The 21,028-nt window shown below is 40.7% G+C and overlaps 1 protein-coding gene across 2 annotated transcripts in view; it reads left to right on the forward strand.

The window, feature by feature from the left end:
* Positions 1-3,634: 3,634 nt before the first annotated feature.
* The window catches only part of BMX (BMX non-receptor tyrosine kinase), a 31,842-nt gene continuing 14,448 nt past the window's right edge, over positions 3,635-21,028 (forward strand). For both annotated transcript variants that reach the window (XM_063351580.1, XM_063351655.1), the window contains exons 1-8: positions 3,635-3,695; positions 4,391-4,537; positions 5,530-5,634; positions 10,468-10,549; positions 11,127-11,246; positions 13,059-13,120; positions 17,819-17,997; positions 20,002-20,064. In XM_063351580.1, the coding sequence (XP_063207650.1) occupies positions 4,400-4,537; positions 5,530-5,634; positions 10,468-10,549; positions 11,127-11,246; positions 13,059-13,120; positions 17,819-17,997; positions 20,002-20,064 (749 nt within the window). In that variant the 5' untranslated portion in view covers positions 3,635-3,695; positions 4,391-4,399. The remainder of the gene's footprint in view (positions 3,696-4,390; positions 4,538-5,529; positions 5,635-10,467; positions 10,550-11,126; positions 11,247-13,058; positions 13,121-17,818; positions 17,998-20,001; positions 20,065-21,028) is intronic.

Here is a 21,028-nt window from a genome sequence, read left to right on the forward strand (position 1 = left end):
TAGCTGGCCCTGCTTTGCCATCTAACCACCTACCCCACCAGCTGCCCAGGGCCATGCCTGCTGCCCCCCACCCTACCACCTCCACCAGCTGACAAGACCCCTGTCTGCTGTCCCCAACCAGCTGCTGGGCCACCCTCCTCTGCTTGACACCCTACCATGGCTCTGCTTGCACCCCCAACAAGACCCTGTCTGCCACCGCAACAGATGCCTCAGACCCTATATTCTACCCCAGTAGCCACACAGGCCCCTGCCAGCTGCCTCACCTGCTGCCCAGGACCATGTTACTTTCCCCACCAGCTGCCCAAGCCTCTGCTTAGGGCTGCACAAGGTCCTGCCTTTGCCCCCGCCTGCTGCAGGCAGCTGCTCCTGTAGCTAACCTGTTCTTCTGTCCCATCTCCCCAGCTCTACCTGTCTCCCTGCTGTCCTGCCTGCCCCTATGCCTCCTCTCTCCTGGCCAACCCCATACCGCATCATCCTGTCCTGGTCCCTCTACATCCATCCCCACCACCCCCAGTCTACCCCTGCTGGGTCATGTTGTTGAGGGTATGGAGCCAAGCCACAGTGGCAAGTGCGTCCCAAGTTTGCTTCCTTCATCCAGGGGAGGGACATGCATGTTTCTACTTGGTTGGGAGTCAGGAGCTCCACCTTGCCAGCATTTCTGAGCCAGGAGTCATGCTTCCAGTATGGCTGTTTCCCCAGCCACCGTAGGTTAGTCAGGTTCTTCTCCAAGCTTGTCCTGTCAAATCTGCTGTCCCTTTGCTTCTTATTTCCCAGCTGCTCGCTCTTCTGAAGATAAGGTTGCCAAGAGGGAAGAAGCCAGAGTACCCTGCAGCTTGAATTCTGCATCACAGCCTACCATTAGAAAATACTTCTCTGTGACCAACATATCCAAACCACTTTGCCAGAGAAGGAAACAGAAAAAATCAGCTCATGCTAGAGAAAGTGCCTCTTGTCTCCTGGATGTCCTTCCGCCCATTCCATGTTGAGTGCAGTTCTGATAAACTGTCTCACAACAGCCTTCTTTCCGAAAGACAGGGTGGTTTCTAAGCCTTTAAAGATGTGTTGGGGGAACAAACCTTTTATATTTGTCACTGTGTCACAGAAAGCAAAGGAAATGCAAATATCCTCAGTAAAAGCACAACTGTTGGGAACACAAGACATAAATTTCAAGCCATTGAAAAGCAATCAAAGATCCCTAGATCCTTCATGTCTCTTCAAATCATACGGAACCAATGTTTACAGCTAATTCCATATGGCTCTTTATCTTCTTCCAGGGAGAAATTAGATTTCACAGTTGAAGGATTTGCGCTCCATCCAGCAAAGAGGGAGGGTACCCTACCTTGCAATTCTCTAGGTAGGCAGAAATTTGTACACAGCACGGGCCACTCTGTGCACTTTCTGCACCGAAGGATCATCCCTTCAGCACGACTGAACGATTAGTGCCAGCGTGTCCTGACTCAGCACGAAAGAGTCTGCTCCCAGAGGAAGGGCAGCCCGGGCAGTGAAAAGGCAGCGCAACACAACCCCATTTTATTCCTGGAGCTGCAACATCATTTAAAAAAAAAAAAGAAAAAAAAAGTAGTTGAATACTTCATTTGGCATAATTTCAGCTGTTGTAATTTCTTTTCCACAAGCAGAAAAAGAAGAGCATTGTGCAGAGGATCTGGACAGGAAGTAGTTTCGCTGTCAAGATTTTTTTTTTAGAGATTGAAATTGTTTTCTATCTCAAATTGTAATGAGAAGTCAAAATCTGGAAAACATTTTTTTAAACTTGAGCCAGAGCAGTCCAGTAATGAAGTGCCTACATATGCTGCAGTGTAAGCAGCTGCTTCCTCAAAGGCTGAATACACAGTGTTCTGCCCCAGAGAAACTAAGGGATTTAATACTTTTTGTAGGCTTTTTTGAGTCTTTTAGGTGTTTCTCTTAACCTGTACCTTTCACCTTCTATTGCACCCTTAGAACTAGGTGATGTTCTTGCTACAGGTCCACAGACAACAGGGCAGAAGGCCTGTTGTTAGATCACAAGGTGATCCCGTATGTCAGTCAGCAAGGACATACCCAGAGACACTGAGTTCCTAAATTTAACAGAATATTGTTTTCAGCTAATTACTTTAGAAAGAAGACTATGTGTTTTTTCCCATATCAAGAAACCAAAATTTTAACTATTATAAATATTTATAATTTTGTTTAATAAATGTTTAATGAATCTTGTAGGAGTTTACTATTTATTTCATAATTTGTATTAGATATATTTAATATATTTTACTGTATTTTTAATACTGTTTATTAACAAATAGCTGTTGCAAGGTACAGTTTATAGAACACAAGTTTCTAATATTTAAATGAAACTACATATCATGATAAATCCTTTTGTGCCTACTCAGTTCCTGGTGTGCACTCATGCCACAACTTTGTCAGACCCGGAGGTTGTTTTGTTAGTATTTCTACAAGCAGTAAGGGAAGTACTTGGCCTTTTTTCTAAGCCTACGCTGCAGTCGAGTGACTCTGGCTTCAGCTGATGTTCCCTGGGGTCTCAGTGGTCACAGTTTAAGAGCCGATGTGGATTAGAAACCTGGTCTCACAGGAGCAATGTTATCAGCGCTGGGAGTTCAGGTAATTGTTCAGAAAAATTAAAGCAGCAGTTAGTTAAGAAATTTCGTAAAGATCACACAGCAATAACCCCAGAAAAAGGACCTGCAAATAATGCTTTAAAATAAAGTAGCTGGAATTCCATCTCACCCATCCTTATTTCTGGCCTCCAGAATCCCTGTGAGCTCCATAAACTTCAATGGGTTGGAGCTAAAAACTGGATGTTTCCGAGCGTTAGGAGACAAAAGCACACGCTGCTACAAAAAGCAGGAGTTCTTACTGCTCCGCTGTGGGAAAGATTAGCTTTTTAGATCTTCTATTGAACATCGTATTTTCAATGCAAAGACAACTTCTCTAAGCTACATTGAACTAACTCCTAATTTTGTGCTAGTTATTCCTACAGTCGGTCAGGGCAAGTACCTACCCTGTAACACCTGAACACTCTCCTAAAGTGGGGTGGGCACTCCCTTCCTCCACACGAGAGCAGATATTTCAATGGAAAGATTTCAGCCCCTAATCCTTCTTTACCTACCCCAAGCTCATATCTCCTTCAGATGTCGCATGTCATAGAATCACATAATGGTTCAGGTTGGAAGGCATCTTAAAGATCATGTAGTTCCAACCCCCCTGCCCTGGGCAGGGACACCTCCCACTAGACCAGGCTGCTCAAAGCCCCATCCAGCCTGGCCTTGAACATTTACAGGGATGGGGCATCCACAACTTCATTATGGCAAGATTGCCTTTAAACTGACTCACTAGTGGCACTAGCATACACTCATCTGTCCAAAAGGGAGTTGGTGGAAGGTGTAAGTAGGCATCCTGTCCACAGGGAGGGTATCCAAATATCCGTGGTGGAGCAATGCCTAGTAAAGCCCCCCCTTTTCCTCTTCAGACTGTTCCTACTAGATATTGTTGCTTTTTGGTTTCGGATAGGATTCAGTGGATAGAACAAGTGGGTGTGATGAGTGTCATGCAAATATTCTCTTTCTGCTGGGCCCTCTGTAGTGAATAGGGACATAGCGAAGTGGGTAGCTTAGCACGACACTTCCCTTTGGAGCTCCAGAACGTACAGGGCAAAGGACGTGACACGCTTTCCTTATGCTTGGGTAAGATAACCTGAAACCACACTAAACCTGTAGAAATATAGTGGGTCCTTCTTAGCATTTTCTACTGTATGATTATCAAGGCAAATTAAAAATACGTAATTATAAGTATAGATACGTGTATATATATGGGAGGCAAGAACATTTTTACTTTTTGGTCTTTACCATGTGTCATTTTCCCATAAACATGCATTCGTTTCAGTTGAAAGAAAGAAATGGGAAATTTCCAGTAGCGGGAACACACTTGTCAGCACTAGGTGTGTTTTTCTGGCCTGTAAATAGAAGGGTTTTCTTTTTTGTTGCCGTTCTCTTTGCGTCTGTAATGACTTCAGTGTTATGCTGGAGATGTAATACATTTGTGCATAAAGCAGACTGTGCTCTTCGCCAGAAAGCGTGCATGGCTTTAAAAGCAGAGATACTCAGACAATAAAGTAACAGAGACTCCTTGTTTAGAACTACAATATATCTGTAGCTTAATTTTTATATATTATGATTGTTTTTACTGGGTGAATAAGCTAATCAACCTCATTTTTTTTTAAGCAGTATTAAACTCATGCTTTGTAACCATATATTACTAAAAATTTTAGAAAACATATAGAAGGCAATGACTCTTGGTATACTCACTATTGCAGTTTCTATAGTTGGTGTTGCTATGTTTATTAATAGTAGTAATAAAAGTAACTATAATGTTCATTTAGGAATATATAATGGAGAAGAAAACGATTCTAGAAGAACTTCTTTTAAAGAAGTCACAACAGAAGAAAAAAATATCACCAATTAATTACAAGAAAAGGTTGTTTGTTCTGACGAAAGCAACCCTTTCTTATTATGAGTATGACAAAGGGGTAAGAAATAATTTTTTTAAGTAAACTGTTCTAAGATTTTCCAATGTCACCTTATTCCTCTGTTTTTCTTCTGCGGAACTTGAGTAGACACTATGATTTAGAACAGCAGGTGTACTTTGTTTTGAGTAGAATTATAGGGTATCAAATCGTAGTTTCAGTTCAGGAAAACATTTAACCACAGTCTTAAGGATGTCTCTATTCAGCACAGCTCTTACATTGAGCATCTGTTTATGTCCTTCCAAAGAAAACTTAAGCAAGTAATTAACATTGGCATATGTTTACACATTGTCTTGAATAGTAATGTTTTCCTTGCTCAGGCCTCCCTCTGAACTGATGCAAATAACTGCTTTCAGAAGTTACTTGTATGAGGCATAATTAGTTCATAATCTCATCCCTCAGCTGCACAAAGCAGATGGTTAAACTATCCATTTCCTAAGGAGTGACTGTATATCACGAAAGGGTGGCTTTTCACACAGCACATCTCCCATCGGGAATGCAAATATATGTCCCAGGCAACTTATTTTAAAGTTTTTGCTTCTTTTAATACATTTGGACACCTCCTGTGAGCTACATCCCATTAGGAGATTGCAGGGCTCAGTGAAAACAAGCTCCATTACCTTAACGAAATTATGAATGCCACAGCTAGGCTTCTGGTTTGCACTTAAGGTGTTTTCCTCTTAATTCCTCCTCCTTCTTTTCCTCCTAGTCTCCCCTTCTGCCTTGTACCCCTGCAGTTGCAGCTGATGTTTTCTCAGATATAGGGCTGTGTCCTGTAATTCTTGTACCTGACTGACTTAGAAAGGAACTTGATCAGTATATTAGGTGCAGGTAGGGCACCAAGGAAGTTTTTTACTACCTTTCCTGTAAAGTTTAACAAACTTGAAGCTATGGCTTATCCAGCTTGAAACATGAAATTGCACAAAATAGTCAAACTAAAACATTTCTATTTTGTTAACAGCAGTTTACAGTTTGTTGTGGTTTTTCCCTCTTAGAAAAAAGGAAGCAAAAAGGGGTCAATTGAGATTGAGAAAATCCGATGTGTTGAGACAGTGAATCTTGAGGAATCAACACCTCCAGCGAGACAATATCCTTTTCAGGTTAGCTATGAAATCTCTTTCAGTTACATTTCATGTGAAATTTTCCAGCCATTGCAAGGGTACACTGATCATTCCTATCCTGAGTGGTGATATGTGTTATTGCCGAGTGCTGCAGTTATTTACAGCAAACAGAAAATCAGTCCCTATTACTCAAGTTGTGACTTTGCTGAAATGTTTTTCATTGACTGTGATAGGATTTAGGTCAAGTCTTGTTTCTTTTATGTTGAAAGGTCTATCAGATACTTCCTTTAATAAGTTCTGGAATACATAGATCACAACACTATGTGATTATCACTTATTTTAAGGCAGAATTAAGCACTTAAAATTCTTATTTTAGTTCTCACTGTCTCTTTCCACATTTTTGTTTTTTGCCTCAATACCAAGTGCATGATTTGACCCCTGACTGCTTGATTACCATTCAAATGTGCCACAGTCAAGAAATCCAAGACTATCCTTTGTGCATGTATCAGAAGATGCAGCTGCACTAAGCAGTACACATGTTCAATAATTACATGCGATGAGAAAAACATAACTTCAAATTTGCTGCCTTCCATCTGTTTCAGTTGCCCAGCTCAGGTTCCTCTAAAGAGCCTCCATCAATCTCAATTCTATGGGCAGTGGGATATGCAGATGTGAGAAGTGGCCACAGATCTTCTTCTGGAGTGCCTCTGCCAAACCGTACAACCACAAGCAGCAGGCTGCTAGGGGGAATAACAGAGTTGCTGAATAGTGCATTAATTCATGACCTCACAATAATTGACATGCCCAAGGGCAGCCTCATGAGAGATACTTAATATTTCACAGCCTGGTTGATCCTCGGTGTCATTCCAGTCTGTCTTTCCTCTCTCCGTCCCCCAGTTTTGTGGCACCAAATGACGCATTTATGTTAAATTACTGTGTTTATGTCAGGAGTGCATAATTCAGTTAAGTGGGGTAAAGAGAGTCTGCTATAGTTACAGGATGGAGGACTCTGTTCTGGGAAACAGTATCTCCAAAGAGGACTTCAGGATCATGATAGCTGAACATAAATTCCCGGCGTGATACTGTGCCCAAAGGAGCTAATGACATCCTTAGACGTGGAAACAGGCACATATTGAGTAAAGCATTCAATATGTTTTGACACTATTGTGATCACCAGGAGAGTATTGTGTCTAGTTCTGGTGACTTTAATTGAAGAAAGATGTTGTAAACTGAAGAGAGGTCAAAGGAGAGACTTGACAATGACTAATAGATTGGATGGATAACATGTTAAAGAGAAAAGCTCGCAGGGCTCCACCATTTAACTAAATAAAGAGACAGGAAGCAAACTGATCGGTCGTGTATACTTACCAGTGGGAGTACATGTTTAATAATGAGGGCTCTTCAGTCTAACAAACAAAAGCAATAAAGTGGCATTTGAAATTCAATGCAGATGAAGAAGAAAGAAAAGGTACACAGGGAAATGAAAGAAAGAAAGAAAGAAAGAAAGAAAGAAGAAGAAAGAAAGAAAGAAAAGAAAGAAAGAAAGAAAGAAAGAAAGAAAGAAAGAAAAGAAAGAAAAGAAAGGAAGAAAGAAAGGAGAAAGAAAGGAAGAAAGGAAGAAAGGAAGAAAGAGGAAGAAGAAAGGAAGAAGAAAGGAAGAAAGGAAGAAAGGAAGAAAGGAAGAAAGGAAGAAGAAAGGAAGAAAGGAAGAAAGGAAGAATAGGAAGAAAGGAAGAAAGGAAGAAAGGAAGAAAGGAAGAAAGGAAGAGAAGAAAGAAAGAAAGAAGAAAGAAAGAAAGAAAGAAAGAAAGAAAGAAAGAAAGAAAGAAAGAAAGAAAGAAAGAAAAAAGAAAGAAGAAAGAAGAAGGAAAGAAGGAAAGAAGGAAGAAGGAAAGAAGGAAAGAAGGAAAGAAGAAGAAAGAAAGAAAGAAAGAAAGAAAGAAAGAAAGAAGAAAGAAAGAAAAGAAAGAAAGAAAGAAAGAAAGAAAGAAAGAAAGAAGAAAGAAAGAAAGAAAGAAAGAAGAAAGAAAGGGTACACAGGGAAATGAAACCCTGACTTAACACAGACACACACACACACAGAGTTAGCTTAGTACTAAACATCATCCAAAAAAGCAAAGCAGATGTTAGTAATTATTAGGTAGGCATCAAATGAAGCTAGCAGAAGATAGGCTGAAAACAAGCAAAAGCAGCTGACTTCTTATTGTGTAGCTAAGCTGTAGGACTGCTTACTGCGGGATGCTTACTTGTGGATACTAGTAATTTGCTTAAAAGGGCAACTGAACTGATTGACAGAAGAAAAACACATCTCAAAGGGTATTAAGTATGAAGGCATCACCTTTGGATCAGGATTCCTTGATCACTGTACAGCTGTCCTGAGCATGTCCTCTGCCTCAGTGTTGTTACTGGATGCCGTCAGAGACAGTTTCCTGGCCTTGGTGAGCATTTGGTCTGGCCTTGTGTAATAACAGCCAAAATCCGGAAGATAAATCTGGAAAAACTGAAGTGAAAAGAAAGAGTTTACATGTGGGCTCTAAGGTCTTTTTACATAGAAGATGGGTATATTAGAAATATTCTATGCTGTCCTTTGTTTCTGCAACTGTGCCTTAGGACATAAACCACTTTTGTTAAGGCAGTACATATTTGTATGAGTCTGCTCAAAACCAAAAGAGAAGAGTACCAGAGATGGAAAAGCAGATGAATGCCCATGGAGAACTACAAGGGTATTGCCAGCGCATGCAGAGATGCAGTTAGAAAAGCAAAAGCTCAGCTCCAATTGAAACTACAAGAAAAAGTTTGCTTGTCAAAAACTACAAGAAAGGGTTCTTCAGGTACATAAACAGCAAGCAGAAACGGAAGGAAAATATTGGCCCACTGTTAAACAGGAGAGGTGAATTAGTCACAAACAATGCTGAAAAGGCAGAAGTTCTCAACACTTTCTTCACTTCTGTCTTTCCCAGCACTGTTGGGTGCCAGGCCTTGGGAACAAAAATCAAGGTTGATGCAAACACAGACCCACCATCAGTGAAGGAATAGTTGGTATGTGAACTATTGCAGAAGCTTGACCCCTACAAATTGATGGGCCCTGACATTACTCACACAAGGGTGTTAAGAGAGGCAGCTGACGTTGATGTGAGACCACTCTCCATAACCTTTGAGAAGTCATGGAGACTCGGGGGCATCCCAGAAGACTGGAAGATGGGTAATGTCACCCCCATCTACAAAGGAAGGAGGATACAGGAAGTTATAGGCCCATCAATCTTACTTCAGTCCCTGGGAAAGTTATGAAACAAATCCTCCTGGGGGCTATCACAAGTCAAATGAAGCACATGATTGGGAAAACTCATCATGGATTCACCAAGGGCAAACTCCTGCTTTACAAACCTGATTGCCTTCTACGACAAAGTAATCTGCTTGGCTGATGTGGGGCGAGCGGTGGACATTGTCTGCCTGGATTTCTTCAAGGCTTTCGACACAGTTCCTCACAGCCTTGTCCTAGAGAAACCTATGCGGTACGGTCTAGACAAGTGGTCTGTGCGGTGGGTGGGGAACTGGCTGACATGCTGCATCTGGAGGATGGTGGTAAATAGCTCCTTTCAAACTGGCAGCCTGTCGTAAGTGGGGTCCCCCAGGGATCAATACTGGGCCCAACGATGTTTAATATCCTCATAAGTGATCTCTATGATGGGATCAAGTGTACCCTAATGAAATTTGCTGATTCCAAACTGAGCGGGGAAGCGGACACTACAGACGGGTGAGCCACTCTGCAGAAAGACCTGTATGGGCTGGAATAGTGGGCTAACAAGAACCTCATGAAGTCCAACAAGGACAACCGTAAGGTCTTGCCCCTGGGAAAACATAATCCAGGAGTGTGGGACAGGCTGGGATCTACCCGGCTGGGGAACAGCTCTGTGTAAAGGAACCTGGGGATCCTGGTGGACAACAAGCTCAATGTGAGTGAACAGTGTGCTGCTGCGGCAAAGAAAGACAACAGGATGCTGGGTTGCATCAACACGGGCATCACCAGCAGAGATCAAGCAGTCATTACCCCACTCTACTCAGCGCTTGTCGGGCCACACCTGGAATGCTGCGTTCAGTTTTGGTCCTCACTATACAAAAAAGATGTGGACAGGCTGGAAAGGGTCCAGAGAAGTGCCACCAAGGTGATCAAAGGACTGGGAAGCCTGCCATATGAGGAAAGGCTGAGAGAACTGGGCTTGTTCAGCCTTGAGAAAAGGTGGCTTAGGGGAGACCTTATCACCATGTTCCAGTATTTAAAGGGTGGCTACAAAGACAACGGAAACTCCCTTTTTACAAGGAGTCACATGTAAAAGATGAGGGGTGATGGGTAGAAGATACTCCTGGGAAGATTCTGATGGCACTGTCATGGTTTGGGCCCGACTGGCTAGTGAAACAAAGAACATTCTCCCTTTTACTTCTCTCTTTCATATTTTCTCCTTTTCACAATGTGAGTAATCAGCCATTGGAACAATCTCCCCAGGGAAGTGACGGATTCCCCAGCATGGGGCACTTCGAAGATTCAGCTGTTCAGGGTGCTGAGCCATCATGTCTAGATCATGCTTTTGCCAAGAAAGGTTGGACCAGATGATCCTTGAGGTCACTTCCAACCTGGTATTCTACGGTTATATGATTCTATGATTGTATTTGTATTTATATGAAATATTAAGTATTTATATGAAATTGCAATAATATACGTGACCTCTGAGAAACATTACTAAGATGTGAGAGTTTGATATGGGTCCACAAAGCCTATTTTTTCAGTTTCCATCTCCTTCTCCTTTCCCCTCCTGCATCGTAACGCACTTTCAGGGAGTACACTCTTACCATGCTGGCTTTCCCAACCTCTTCCAGATTGTGTACAAGGGTGGCCTTCTCTATGTCTATGCAGCTAATGAAGAGAGCCGGGAGCGGTGGCTTGAAGCTTTGCATAGAGGTAACACTATTCTCTTGTATACCAAAATATTCAAATAATATGAGGAGAGATAGGAAAATGCTCCTGCTTCATCATTTTGTGCAATACTTTGTCACCTCTTTTTAGTCTCATTCATTTTTCATCACCAGCTGCTTGACATGAATGGTATTTTCAAGAATGGACCAAAAGCTGAAAGTTTCAGTGACAAATAAGTGAAAATAAAGCTTATTTTTGTATTTTTCATGGGCATTTTTTAATCTTCATCATATGTTCAGCCTTTACTGATGCAGGTTAATAGAGCACAAACACTGCTGATGTGACTAGTATAGTGCTTACCTGCATGAACACGTTTTTGATAATCAATACTGCTACTGCTTTTTCCTTTTTATATTCCTCTTTTTTTTTCAAGGATGTTTCTATTGTTTTCAATGAAGCTTAGAGAAATATGGTATAGAGATAAAAACGTGGCCAGGTTATGTGTCTAGAGCTAGAAGTCAGAAAGCATTCTGGGGTCTGGTTCAGCAGACTCTATTGATCATAAGGAGCATTTGCATTTTGCAGCCTGTCATGTTCTCTTTGGTTTCTCTGTGCTTTCCAGAAATTAAAGACAATTCTGATTTACTAAACAAGTATCATAAAGGATTCTTCATCAACGGGAAGTTTCTCTGTTGCAGCCAGACCTGTAAAGCAGCCCCTGGATGTACGATTTGGGAGAAACGTAATGTGTTCTTTTCTTTCTTTGATGTTTTTCACAGTATTGCCAAATCACATGGACACTTAAGGCAGTATAATCAATATAAAAGCTAATCTGCTTACACTTTTTCATGTATGTGCTAAGCTCCTTTTAACATCATAGCTGCTATGCACTGTATCTTATAGTATAACTGGGGGAAATAATACACTAAATTATATCTTGTATCTATATATGAGTGTTTGATCAAAAATTTAGTGATATTTTTATGTACAAAATAAACCAGATGGGATTATTTTTTCTCCTTATTCTTAAAATCTCTAGCTAAATTGTAGCATTATGCTGTAAGACCCGTCTAGTGATGATGTCCCCTAAGCTGGATGGGTAGGAACAATAGAAATTCAGCACAAGAGTGTGTATGAGGGTAACACAACACAGTTTCATAACTAAATAGAAGTAAAACTCTTATATTAATATATAATTATATTTATATGATTCTTTTTTCTAAACTGTGATTTAACTTGCAGCATTTTTTTTTTATTTTGACGTGCTTTTCTAAAGTGTTATTGTGTAGAACTTAGTTGCAATTATTTAGGCGTTTTAGCTGTTATCTGGAATGACTGAGAGAGAGGAAAATTTGTAAAGTGGCACCCTCCTAGGTTTCACATTTTCAGAAGAGAATTCCTGCATGTCTGTGTACATGCTTAACAGTGAAACTCCATGTTTGGGAGAGGGCAAGGCAGTTTTTGAGTGTTTGGGCTCCAGCCTTCTAAAGCTCGATTATTTGGAATCATAGAGCACTGTTAGATCTACTGATTTCAGTCATGATTGAACCTGGGTCTTAAGCATTTGCACTCCCAATCAAAAAAGTATGAATCCAAAATTAAATGTTAAATTCAAAAATGTAGGTGTGAGCAGTTAGGAACCTGACTTATACCTGTGAGGCTGCCTGTAACAGTATAGCATTTACTTTTGAAATTTGACATTAAAGATATAGGCTTATCTACTATTACTACAGGTTTCATTATTGTAGCACACTAAATAATGTAAAGAGTTGTCAGATGATTTGTAACAGTAATTTGAATAGCTTCATACAGCTGCAAAACCACTTATTACAAAAGCAAACAAGGCCATGAAACCCCCAGTCAGTGGCAAGGACAAGGAAATACCTCATTACCAGTCATGGATGGCTTAGCCAAGAGGCAAATTAGAAAGAGGTTTTTGTGTATTGAATGTTTCGTTTATGTCTGAGATAATAATGCATGCAGGATAATGTGCTGTATCTACTCTAAATTTGTTCCTAAATAAATTCCTGAGGTTGCTAACAGAGATGTGTGGAGCACAGGGAGACTGTCTATGTAGGGATGACTCCAGACAGCCTCAGTCTTGTAATCACCGGGTAATAGAAAGTGGTATTTCTTAATTACTGCTTCACAGATTAAAAATGTCAATGAAACAATTAAAAAAAAAAAAAAAAAACAAAAAACAAAACAGAATAAAAATAAAGCATATATATGTTTCTCTCTGTATGTAATCAAATAAGCTAGCAGAACTGAGAAAACCACAAAGCTAAATACAACCACAAATTTCCATGAATTTGTATTTTGGCATAGATGAGAACAATGGTTAATGGGGTTTTTAAAGATACTGAGGTGGTGCTTCAATTAAGAGGAAGTTGGAAAATACAGAGCTAAAGCAAGTCGATACCTCAGGGAGGTGAAATGCCAGCTGGCCTGATGCTGTTGCTGCCACTGCATAGATCTGCAAGTGATGAAACCTCCAGAGATAAAGCCTTAATTAAATTCAAGGTTTTTTTCTTTGATTCTTCCTCTCTTCTAGATGTGACTCTGTGTTGCACAACTGGGTCTGTGAAACCACTGCCTCCAGTCCCTCAAACACTGGTAGGTGAAAACGTTTGAGTATCTGGCTACAGGGAAAGACCTGGGAGGGGTGTAGGATAGAACGGAGAATGGCAAACCACCACTCACTGGAAGCTGATGTACGCCTCTAATCTGCAGTGCAGCTTCAGCTTCCTTGTGTCCACCAGCATGTCAGAGGGAAGGACTCATCTCCCTCTTCCATGTGCTGTAAATGGAAAGACTTTCCATTTACTTTCCCAAACTGGGAAAGTCTCAGCCACATTCAGTTCACTTTAATGTGCTGGTGGCAGTACTGCTCACAGCCCTTGTAGTGATGTCTTTTACTTTATACACTTATTTCCTGTGGGATCAGGGAATGCCATCAAAATTAGTGTGTAGGAGGTCCCCATTCCTAGAGACGCAAAAAACTCCCCTCCACCACCCTCCCCAGTGAAAACGGTGCTCAACATTGTAACTGAAGATGTGAACAAATATACCTCCTTTACACGGCTGAGAAATGGCGGATGAACTGAAAATATCCCTGGCAAGTCACAAGATGTGGCCCCAGAGGGTTGGGTCAGAAGTACAGACGGCTGGTTAGGAAGGTCTGTTTAGCCCAACTCTACAGAGGCAGCCTCTAAGTTAATTAATTGGGAAGTGCATCTGAGCTCTTTATGTGCTCTTGCCTGTATCTTGACTTTATATCAGACAGAAACCCAAGAGTGTGGTGTCCCACCAGCATCCACTGGGCCATACTGTCCGTCTGAGAAAGCTAAGCGTTCACAGACCCAAAGAAAAAAAAACAGGATGCCAAAAAGCACTGCTCATGCTCGATTCAGCCTGAGTCCTCTAGTACAGCAGTCACTTGATGAAGAAGGGCAACAGTTGGCAGGGTTATAAATAAAAGCAAGACTGGAAGATGCACTTCTGTGTTTATTTCCTCATCTATCTCCTCCTGTACAAATACAAGGGCAATAGTGGTATCTTTGACCTTAGTTTTACTGCCTAGCCTAATTATTGAGGTTTGTAGGTAGAAAGGAAGTAACTGACAACATAATAGAAGAGAACAAAGTGGTTTAAGTTATGATGTTTTTATCTATTTAAAAAAACCCTGTGTATTCACAGATTGTTACCCCAGCCTCCTCCAAATTAAACCAGATTTGGCTTCAAATCATGCCGTTTTTAAATCTGTATTTTCTGTTTTATTTTAATTTGTCTTCTGTTCTGTATCTTTAGAATACAGTCTGGGTCTATTTCCTAGTTTCTCTGTTAATCAGAAAGTAACTTAACAAAAAAGAAAAAAAGGTGGAATTTTTGTCTATACAGCTGACATGAACAGACAGGGCTTTAAGAAACACGTAGGTTATCAAGAGATAGAAGATAAAACCACAAAAGCTGTAAAAGGGAGCTTTAAGAAAAATAATAATAAAGCCTTGGAAAGAAGCTATGAACAAAGAACCTTTTGACATTTTTTCTCATAATGAGATCTGAAAGTAATAGCATTGTAAACATGCAGCAGCGTAACTTGTTTTGAATACCGTGGTCTGTTTTGCCTGGCTTCCATCAGGGGATGCTTTGTCTATCTGGAGAGATCATCAGTCATGCAAATCTGCTGCTGAACATGCTGGCTTCTGCTAGGCCTTTATGATTTATTTTTATTATCTGCTTGAGTTCAGAGAAGATATTTTGAAAGGGAAATTTAAAAAGCAAGCATATGACAGTTTGCAGATGGGTACTTCTAAAACAGATTCAGTAAATGCAGATATAATAGCTACCACATCTGGTTAGAACAACCTGACTTAATTTTCCCAAGCTTAAGGAGGCTAATACTGACTTCTCATGGTGAGGAACAGTCTATATTTAGCCACGGAGCTACTTCTATAAGCTCTCTGCACATTTTTATTTTGCCCTTTTATCTACTCAGTTTGATCGTCGGAGGTACCACCATAGCCCCAGCCTTCCTTTCGCCTCTCCCAGTTCTTGTCCCTCGCCTCTCCAGCCTCTGCAAGTCTTGCTCCTTTGCTTGCTTCCCAACTGACCAGAGGCATTTGCTTTTGCATGTAGGCAAAACTGACCAGAGGCACTGAATTTTGCATGAGGCATTACTTTTGCCTGCTTACGTCCTGCACCTTTGATGCCTCTGTCCCTGTCACCGGTTCAGCGTTATGCCTCTAGTCTCCCGCAGACGAGCTGGTTCCTAACGAGTGGTGCCATTACAAAGAATAGTGGGCACAAATGTCCCTTCATGGGAACCAGTGGGCACTTCCCCTGTGCTTTAATAACAGCAGGAAGCAGGAGCTTCCTACCTCAGAAACACTTTGACCTCTGCTGGGGCCTGGCAGCCACCATCTTTGCAACGGCAAATGGTTCATGTAGGTCAGACCAGTACTTCAGTAGATCGGATCACAGAAGTCCACTGAGTGCGCACACATATCTTCTCATGCATATGTATTGAATAAGGTTTATGGAAGCTGAAGTGATCCAGCACATGCTTCCAGCTGTTCGTCAGGGGTGCAGTTCTGCGGATGGTGGCCATTCCCCATATGCACATGACAGCTGAATCTCAGACTGTCACCTACAGCTCTCTAGATGACAATGGTACAGTCATCAATATGAAAACCACAATGCTATCACTGCCAGCATAAAGGGAATAATAAGATCCACTCAGTTACTATTAGGAAATGCTCTGGGGCTTTTAGCCAGTGCTGGAAATGGAAAGCTGTATGTATGGACACAAATCAGGACATTAATCTGTACGAGGTTACAAATGAAGTCCATCCAGAATATTGCAACAGACCAATACACATCCAGCAGTGAAACCCAAAGGGATGCAAATCTGATGTCCTCATCTTTGGCTGGTTCCTTTCCCAGGCAGGCTGGACAAAGCAAAATTCATTTCTGTGATCATAATTCTTTCTGCCATTTACTTTGGCCAATGCTTTGCACTTTCTTTTGTTCACACAAAAAGATGAAAGCTCCATCAAAGGATGACACCTTGATTGTTCTGTAAGCGAAATACAGGAAATTAAGAAAGAACAGTTTGATCTCCAAAAATTACCAAGGACAAAGCTCAGAGGTGTGCATCAGCTCATAAACACGTTTACTGAATATCAGCTTGCTCTAACATCACTAGACGCTTTAAAGATAAAACAGTTTAATCTCTGTATTACAATTTTCTCTGTCTTTCTGACAGCTGAAGGCAACTCTAGTTCTGTCACTATTCCACAAAGCGAACAGGCAGTCAAAGACTCAACTCCAGCCTAACACTGGCCCTCAAGCTATAAAAGCTCCTTTCCACTGAAGTCAGATATGACCAACAGGAACCACCCATATTGGGTTCAAGTAGTAGTACTCGCCAAGCAAGAGACTTAATTCTAGTCAGTTGAGGAGGACGCTGCTGTGAGTGCTACCTCTTTAAAAATTAGTATCTCCACTGGAGCTTGGTGAGGTTCTTGGTGGAGACTGAGATTTTGTCTGTTTGCAGGAAGAGATCATGTGTGTCTTCTGGCTCAGTGGACTGAATCAAGCATTCACTTGGCTTTTTGGTTTTTCCTTGTTTAAATTAAGTATAGAAATGCCAATAAAAACAAACAAACAAACAAGCAAGCAAACATACAATGTCATGATCACTTGAACTTGATTTAAAGGAATCACAGCCTGCTTCAGGACACTTGGCATTCTTCCCTTGCATTGCATCACAGTGGTTTTCAGTAATAAATAGGTGGCATTTGGAGCCTTTTCTCCTAAGTCTGTCTTATTTTCCCTCGTCCTTTGCTCTGTGTTTCAAGTGTAGTGTCTGGGTTTTCTCAGTTATGACATTTCCCTGATTTCTGAATGCATTTCAGTGCCTTAATTTTAGATGCTCTTTTGCCCATGATTTGATTGATGTCATCTCACTTTAATGTCAGGCTTCTCATCTAAGTTATTTGTGTAGACGTCTTCAACAACCAGTGATGGGAGGTAGGCACTTCTGTAGGATGACATATTTCACGTGAAGACATGGGTCAAAGTTAGGTAAGATGAATCCCATAGTTACATACCTACACTTGTTTAACTCTGCACAGGGAAAGTTAGGCACCAATGAGTGAGATTCCTTATATCCAACATGCTTAGCAGAGGAACATCAATTAAAGATGGTAATGAAAGGGAATGATTTAGAATTAGCATAGGTTTTTGCTTTCAGTGATTAGTAGTAACAATTGACTAATGCTTGTTGGGCTTCTTGGTAACATTACTATTGATCAAACACCATCCAAAAAAACCCAAAGTTATTTGTGACAGGGTCTTTTGATACAACAGGATGTCATCGCACTTAGTTATAGTAAAGCACAATTTGGTCTTTTGGTGTCCAAAGCATTTGAATTGCAACAGGTCACTTTCAGGTAAGTGGCAGGCTTTTGATACAAATCAAGTCTATCACATAATTCTGGTGATGAGATCTTCCTATTACAGCAGTGTCATCCTCCACTCAGAGTTAATTGCTCCTGGTGTCATCATGATGGATCTTGGTTCTGTCCTCACTTGTCTCACAAATCTGGACAACAGTATCTGGGTTGTGCTTCTAAATGGATGAGGAAAAACCTGCTTGTCTGTGCCCATCTTCTTAGCTTTGATTAATTTGCCTAATATCATTATACATGTTGAAGATATAAGTGATTGTGTACATGTCATGTGTTATTTCTTACTGTGCCCTGTGCTGCATCTCCTTATTTATCATTCTGTTCCCTCTGTCTTCAAAAGCGGAAGCATAGAAGCCTGCCCCAGGGGCTGTCACCAGACACGTCAGTCCTGAAAATGGCTGTGGCCCAATGCAACTATGACCCCAAAGGAACTTCAGCTTTCCGGCTTGTCAGAAGCAATAAATACTATGTGTTGCAAGAGGAAGATTCCGAATGGTGGAAAGTAAGGGACCTGGAGGGGTAAGTATACACTGCAGCATACTTTTGTTCCATGACTATGGTCTTTCACATATCCCATCTTCATAGACAGCACTGCAGCCAGTCCTGGTACCTTTCAGGATCTATGTTGGGATTACCTTAGTAGATTTTAAACCTTGCTCTAGAATCCTCATTGTCTTCTGTACAACTCCATTTTCACTATCATCCTTAGCTGCCAGGTTGGGTAAGATTTACAACAGTCACTGCCTAGTACACTAAGACAGCACCCAGTGGCCTTAACTTTGATATGTGCTTGAAGAAAGGCTTGTGTATACAGAAGCTGCCCATTTTTTCGAACTATTTAGTTTAAGTGAATAGAAAGATGAAACTTCTCCTCACAAATGCTGCCTCTTTTGTTTGCACTAAACCATTTTTAGACTATCACTGTTACTACCACAATAGCAGTGACAGCAGGGAGACCAGTGAGAACTGCTGAAGCGCGAATCACTTCTTACTTCAGTCTCTCCCCAGCTTTAGCAATACTTTTCCACAGAGACAGAGCACCCCCATCTTGTGCAAAACAAGAAGAGTTTAATTATTTTCTTTGAGGCTTACAAGTGGAGGAATCCCCTTCAGCACCTCAAAATAAGCTATTTTTGGTTAATATCCAGCTGAGGCAGAAGAGGGAGTCTATTCTCGAGTTATTAAACGAGAAACAGCTCTAGGAGTACACTGGAGACAAAGGAAGTGCAACAAACAGGAGCTGCCTGGAAGAGATAAGATTCCTTGCCTGTCTCATGATGGATGCTAGCTGAGTTTGATTTTTTGTACGTGATAGAATTGAGGAAGGGAAGAATTTTTGAGCCAGGGGACGCCCAAACAGGTTTGGAACAGAATGTAATTACTTGATCCACTCATAATTCACTGATTAAGTTTACAACTGCAAGAAAACCAACAAATAAAGCAGCCTTAACTTATTGCACTTTATAACTCACAGTATTGCCATGCTGTTCTGGATGAAGAAAGCAGCACACAATCCCTGCAACTCAAAGACAATAATAAATTAGTAAACTGAGATACGCTTTTAAATGCCTTCACTGGACTGTTTATGGCTATGTAAAAGCATATGATACAGGCAGCTCTGCTTAGACCCTGAGTGGAGGGCTCTAAGATGAATGGAGCAGAGAGCGATCAAGAGAAAGGGCCGACATTTACAGTTTTTTCTTTGGCTTGAGAAACTGAGACTTTTGCATCACTACAAGTCATATATACATCGTAACAAAACCTTTACATTCTGCTTGAAAAAAAAATGAAGATCTTGTTTTCTCGAATGTAGTAGGAACAAACATCAGGAGTTACACGTTTCACCTGTTTCCACACACTCTTAGTTTTCTTCTCACTCTACTGAGATCTCATAAAGAAACCTTTCCTTTCTATGTCAACCCATATTCAAATATACAATTTATTCTCTCTATTTATTATTCTGATGGGCACAGTGTACAGCCCACCCCGTTACAACTACAGGTGCCTGTTGGTCCCCCTAACTTAGGTCGAACGTGCCATGCTGCCAGTTGCTTTAAGTGGTAGCTCAACTGTCCATGTTCATTTAGCTTAGCTTCTCAATTGCATCCGGCATTGTGTTGGGAAGAATGCTGAGCCCACCTATTGACTTTCTGCATTCAATCTTGGATACTCTGCTGGAACCCATTAGTCACTGGCGTCCTTCATCACAGCAACTGAGATGGCATGTAATGATATTGTGGAACAGCTGCTCCAATATTCCATATGATGAAACCGATCACAGAGGAAGAAGCCATTTCAGAGACTAGCAAAAAGAGTACTTCATTGAAATGTAATTTTCTAAAACAAATTACTTCTGTATTTTTCCACATGGTAAGTAACAGCAGAAATGTTTTAACCATGAGCATTTCTGTTAGTGACATTCTGAAAAGTGACTCTCTGATTAATCCCTTTTCCTATTTTAAGTGACCAAATTGAAGATGCAGCCATGTACGATAGCTAAACTGTGAACTGTTTATTTTGCAGGAATGAAGGTTTCGTACCAAGCACTTGCTTGAGAAAGTTATCTCTGAATGATGATGAGCCAAGGTGAATCAATATGCAGCCATCCACTGCTCAAATGTTTTCCTCACCACTCTAGTAAAGATTAGGCAATGTTTCTGGAATATTTTTCTTTTTAAATAACTTTCTGACTACCAAGCATAAAGTTTCCTGAAAGGTATAGAATCAGATACAATTTGTCTTCTTGAGTCATACATTAAGGCAGAAAACATCAGTTGAAAATCCTGGTTTCATTTAAATCAATAGGGTTTTGCCACTGACTTCGATAATGCTAGGATTTCAAACTTTGTGCTCTTATTTCCGCATTAAAGCAGCCTTGCTAGCACTCTCATGCCTTTGTATGTACGTGAGTAGTCCAGTACAGGGCAAAGGGAGTCCAGGTCTGTCAAAGTGATACATCAGACCCATCTTTTCCTTTTTAGTGAGATGACATGACATTGTAAGCGTTAAATGCATGTGTAAGTATTTGAATAAAAATCTCACAGAAACGTAACAGATTGTCTCATAGTAAACCATACTGGACAAGATTCAGAGGTTTCCTTAAAAAAAAAACAACATAAATAGAATCATTATTATTTCTGCACAAGACGTTATTTTAAAGGCCTCTTTTGTCTGCCACATGAACGCCTTCTGTTGTCTGTCATGCTAAGAACAACTATTTGGAAAGTCTAGGGTTGCGCAGATTTGGAAACCTTCTATGTAAATTTTGAATAGGTAGATGCAATCTCTTCATAAGGTCACTAAAGGGATGTGTAGTTTCATTGGCTGTAACAGCATGCACAGAGAATATTTGGCTTTCCAACACATTGCACACTGGAGGGGAAAGGCTGTATAAGTGTTTACCAAGTCATAAAAAAATCCAGACAATTAAATATTTCTCAAGTTTTTTAAATATTCACCTTAGACCATGGCATAACTACTCAAAAAATACATGTAGTATGACTTTTAAACCAAGAAAGGTATTTTTCATAACTAGTTTTTCACAATTTCA

Source organism: Chroicocephalus ridibundus, chromosome 1 (genome assembly GCF_963924245.1).
Source record: "Chroicocephalus ridibundus chromosome 1, bChrRid1.1, whole genome shotgun sequence".
Lineage (NCBI taxonomy): Eukaryota > Metazoa > Chordata > Aves > Charadriiformes > Laridae > Chroicocephalus > Chroicocephalus ridibundus.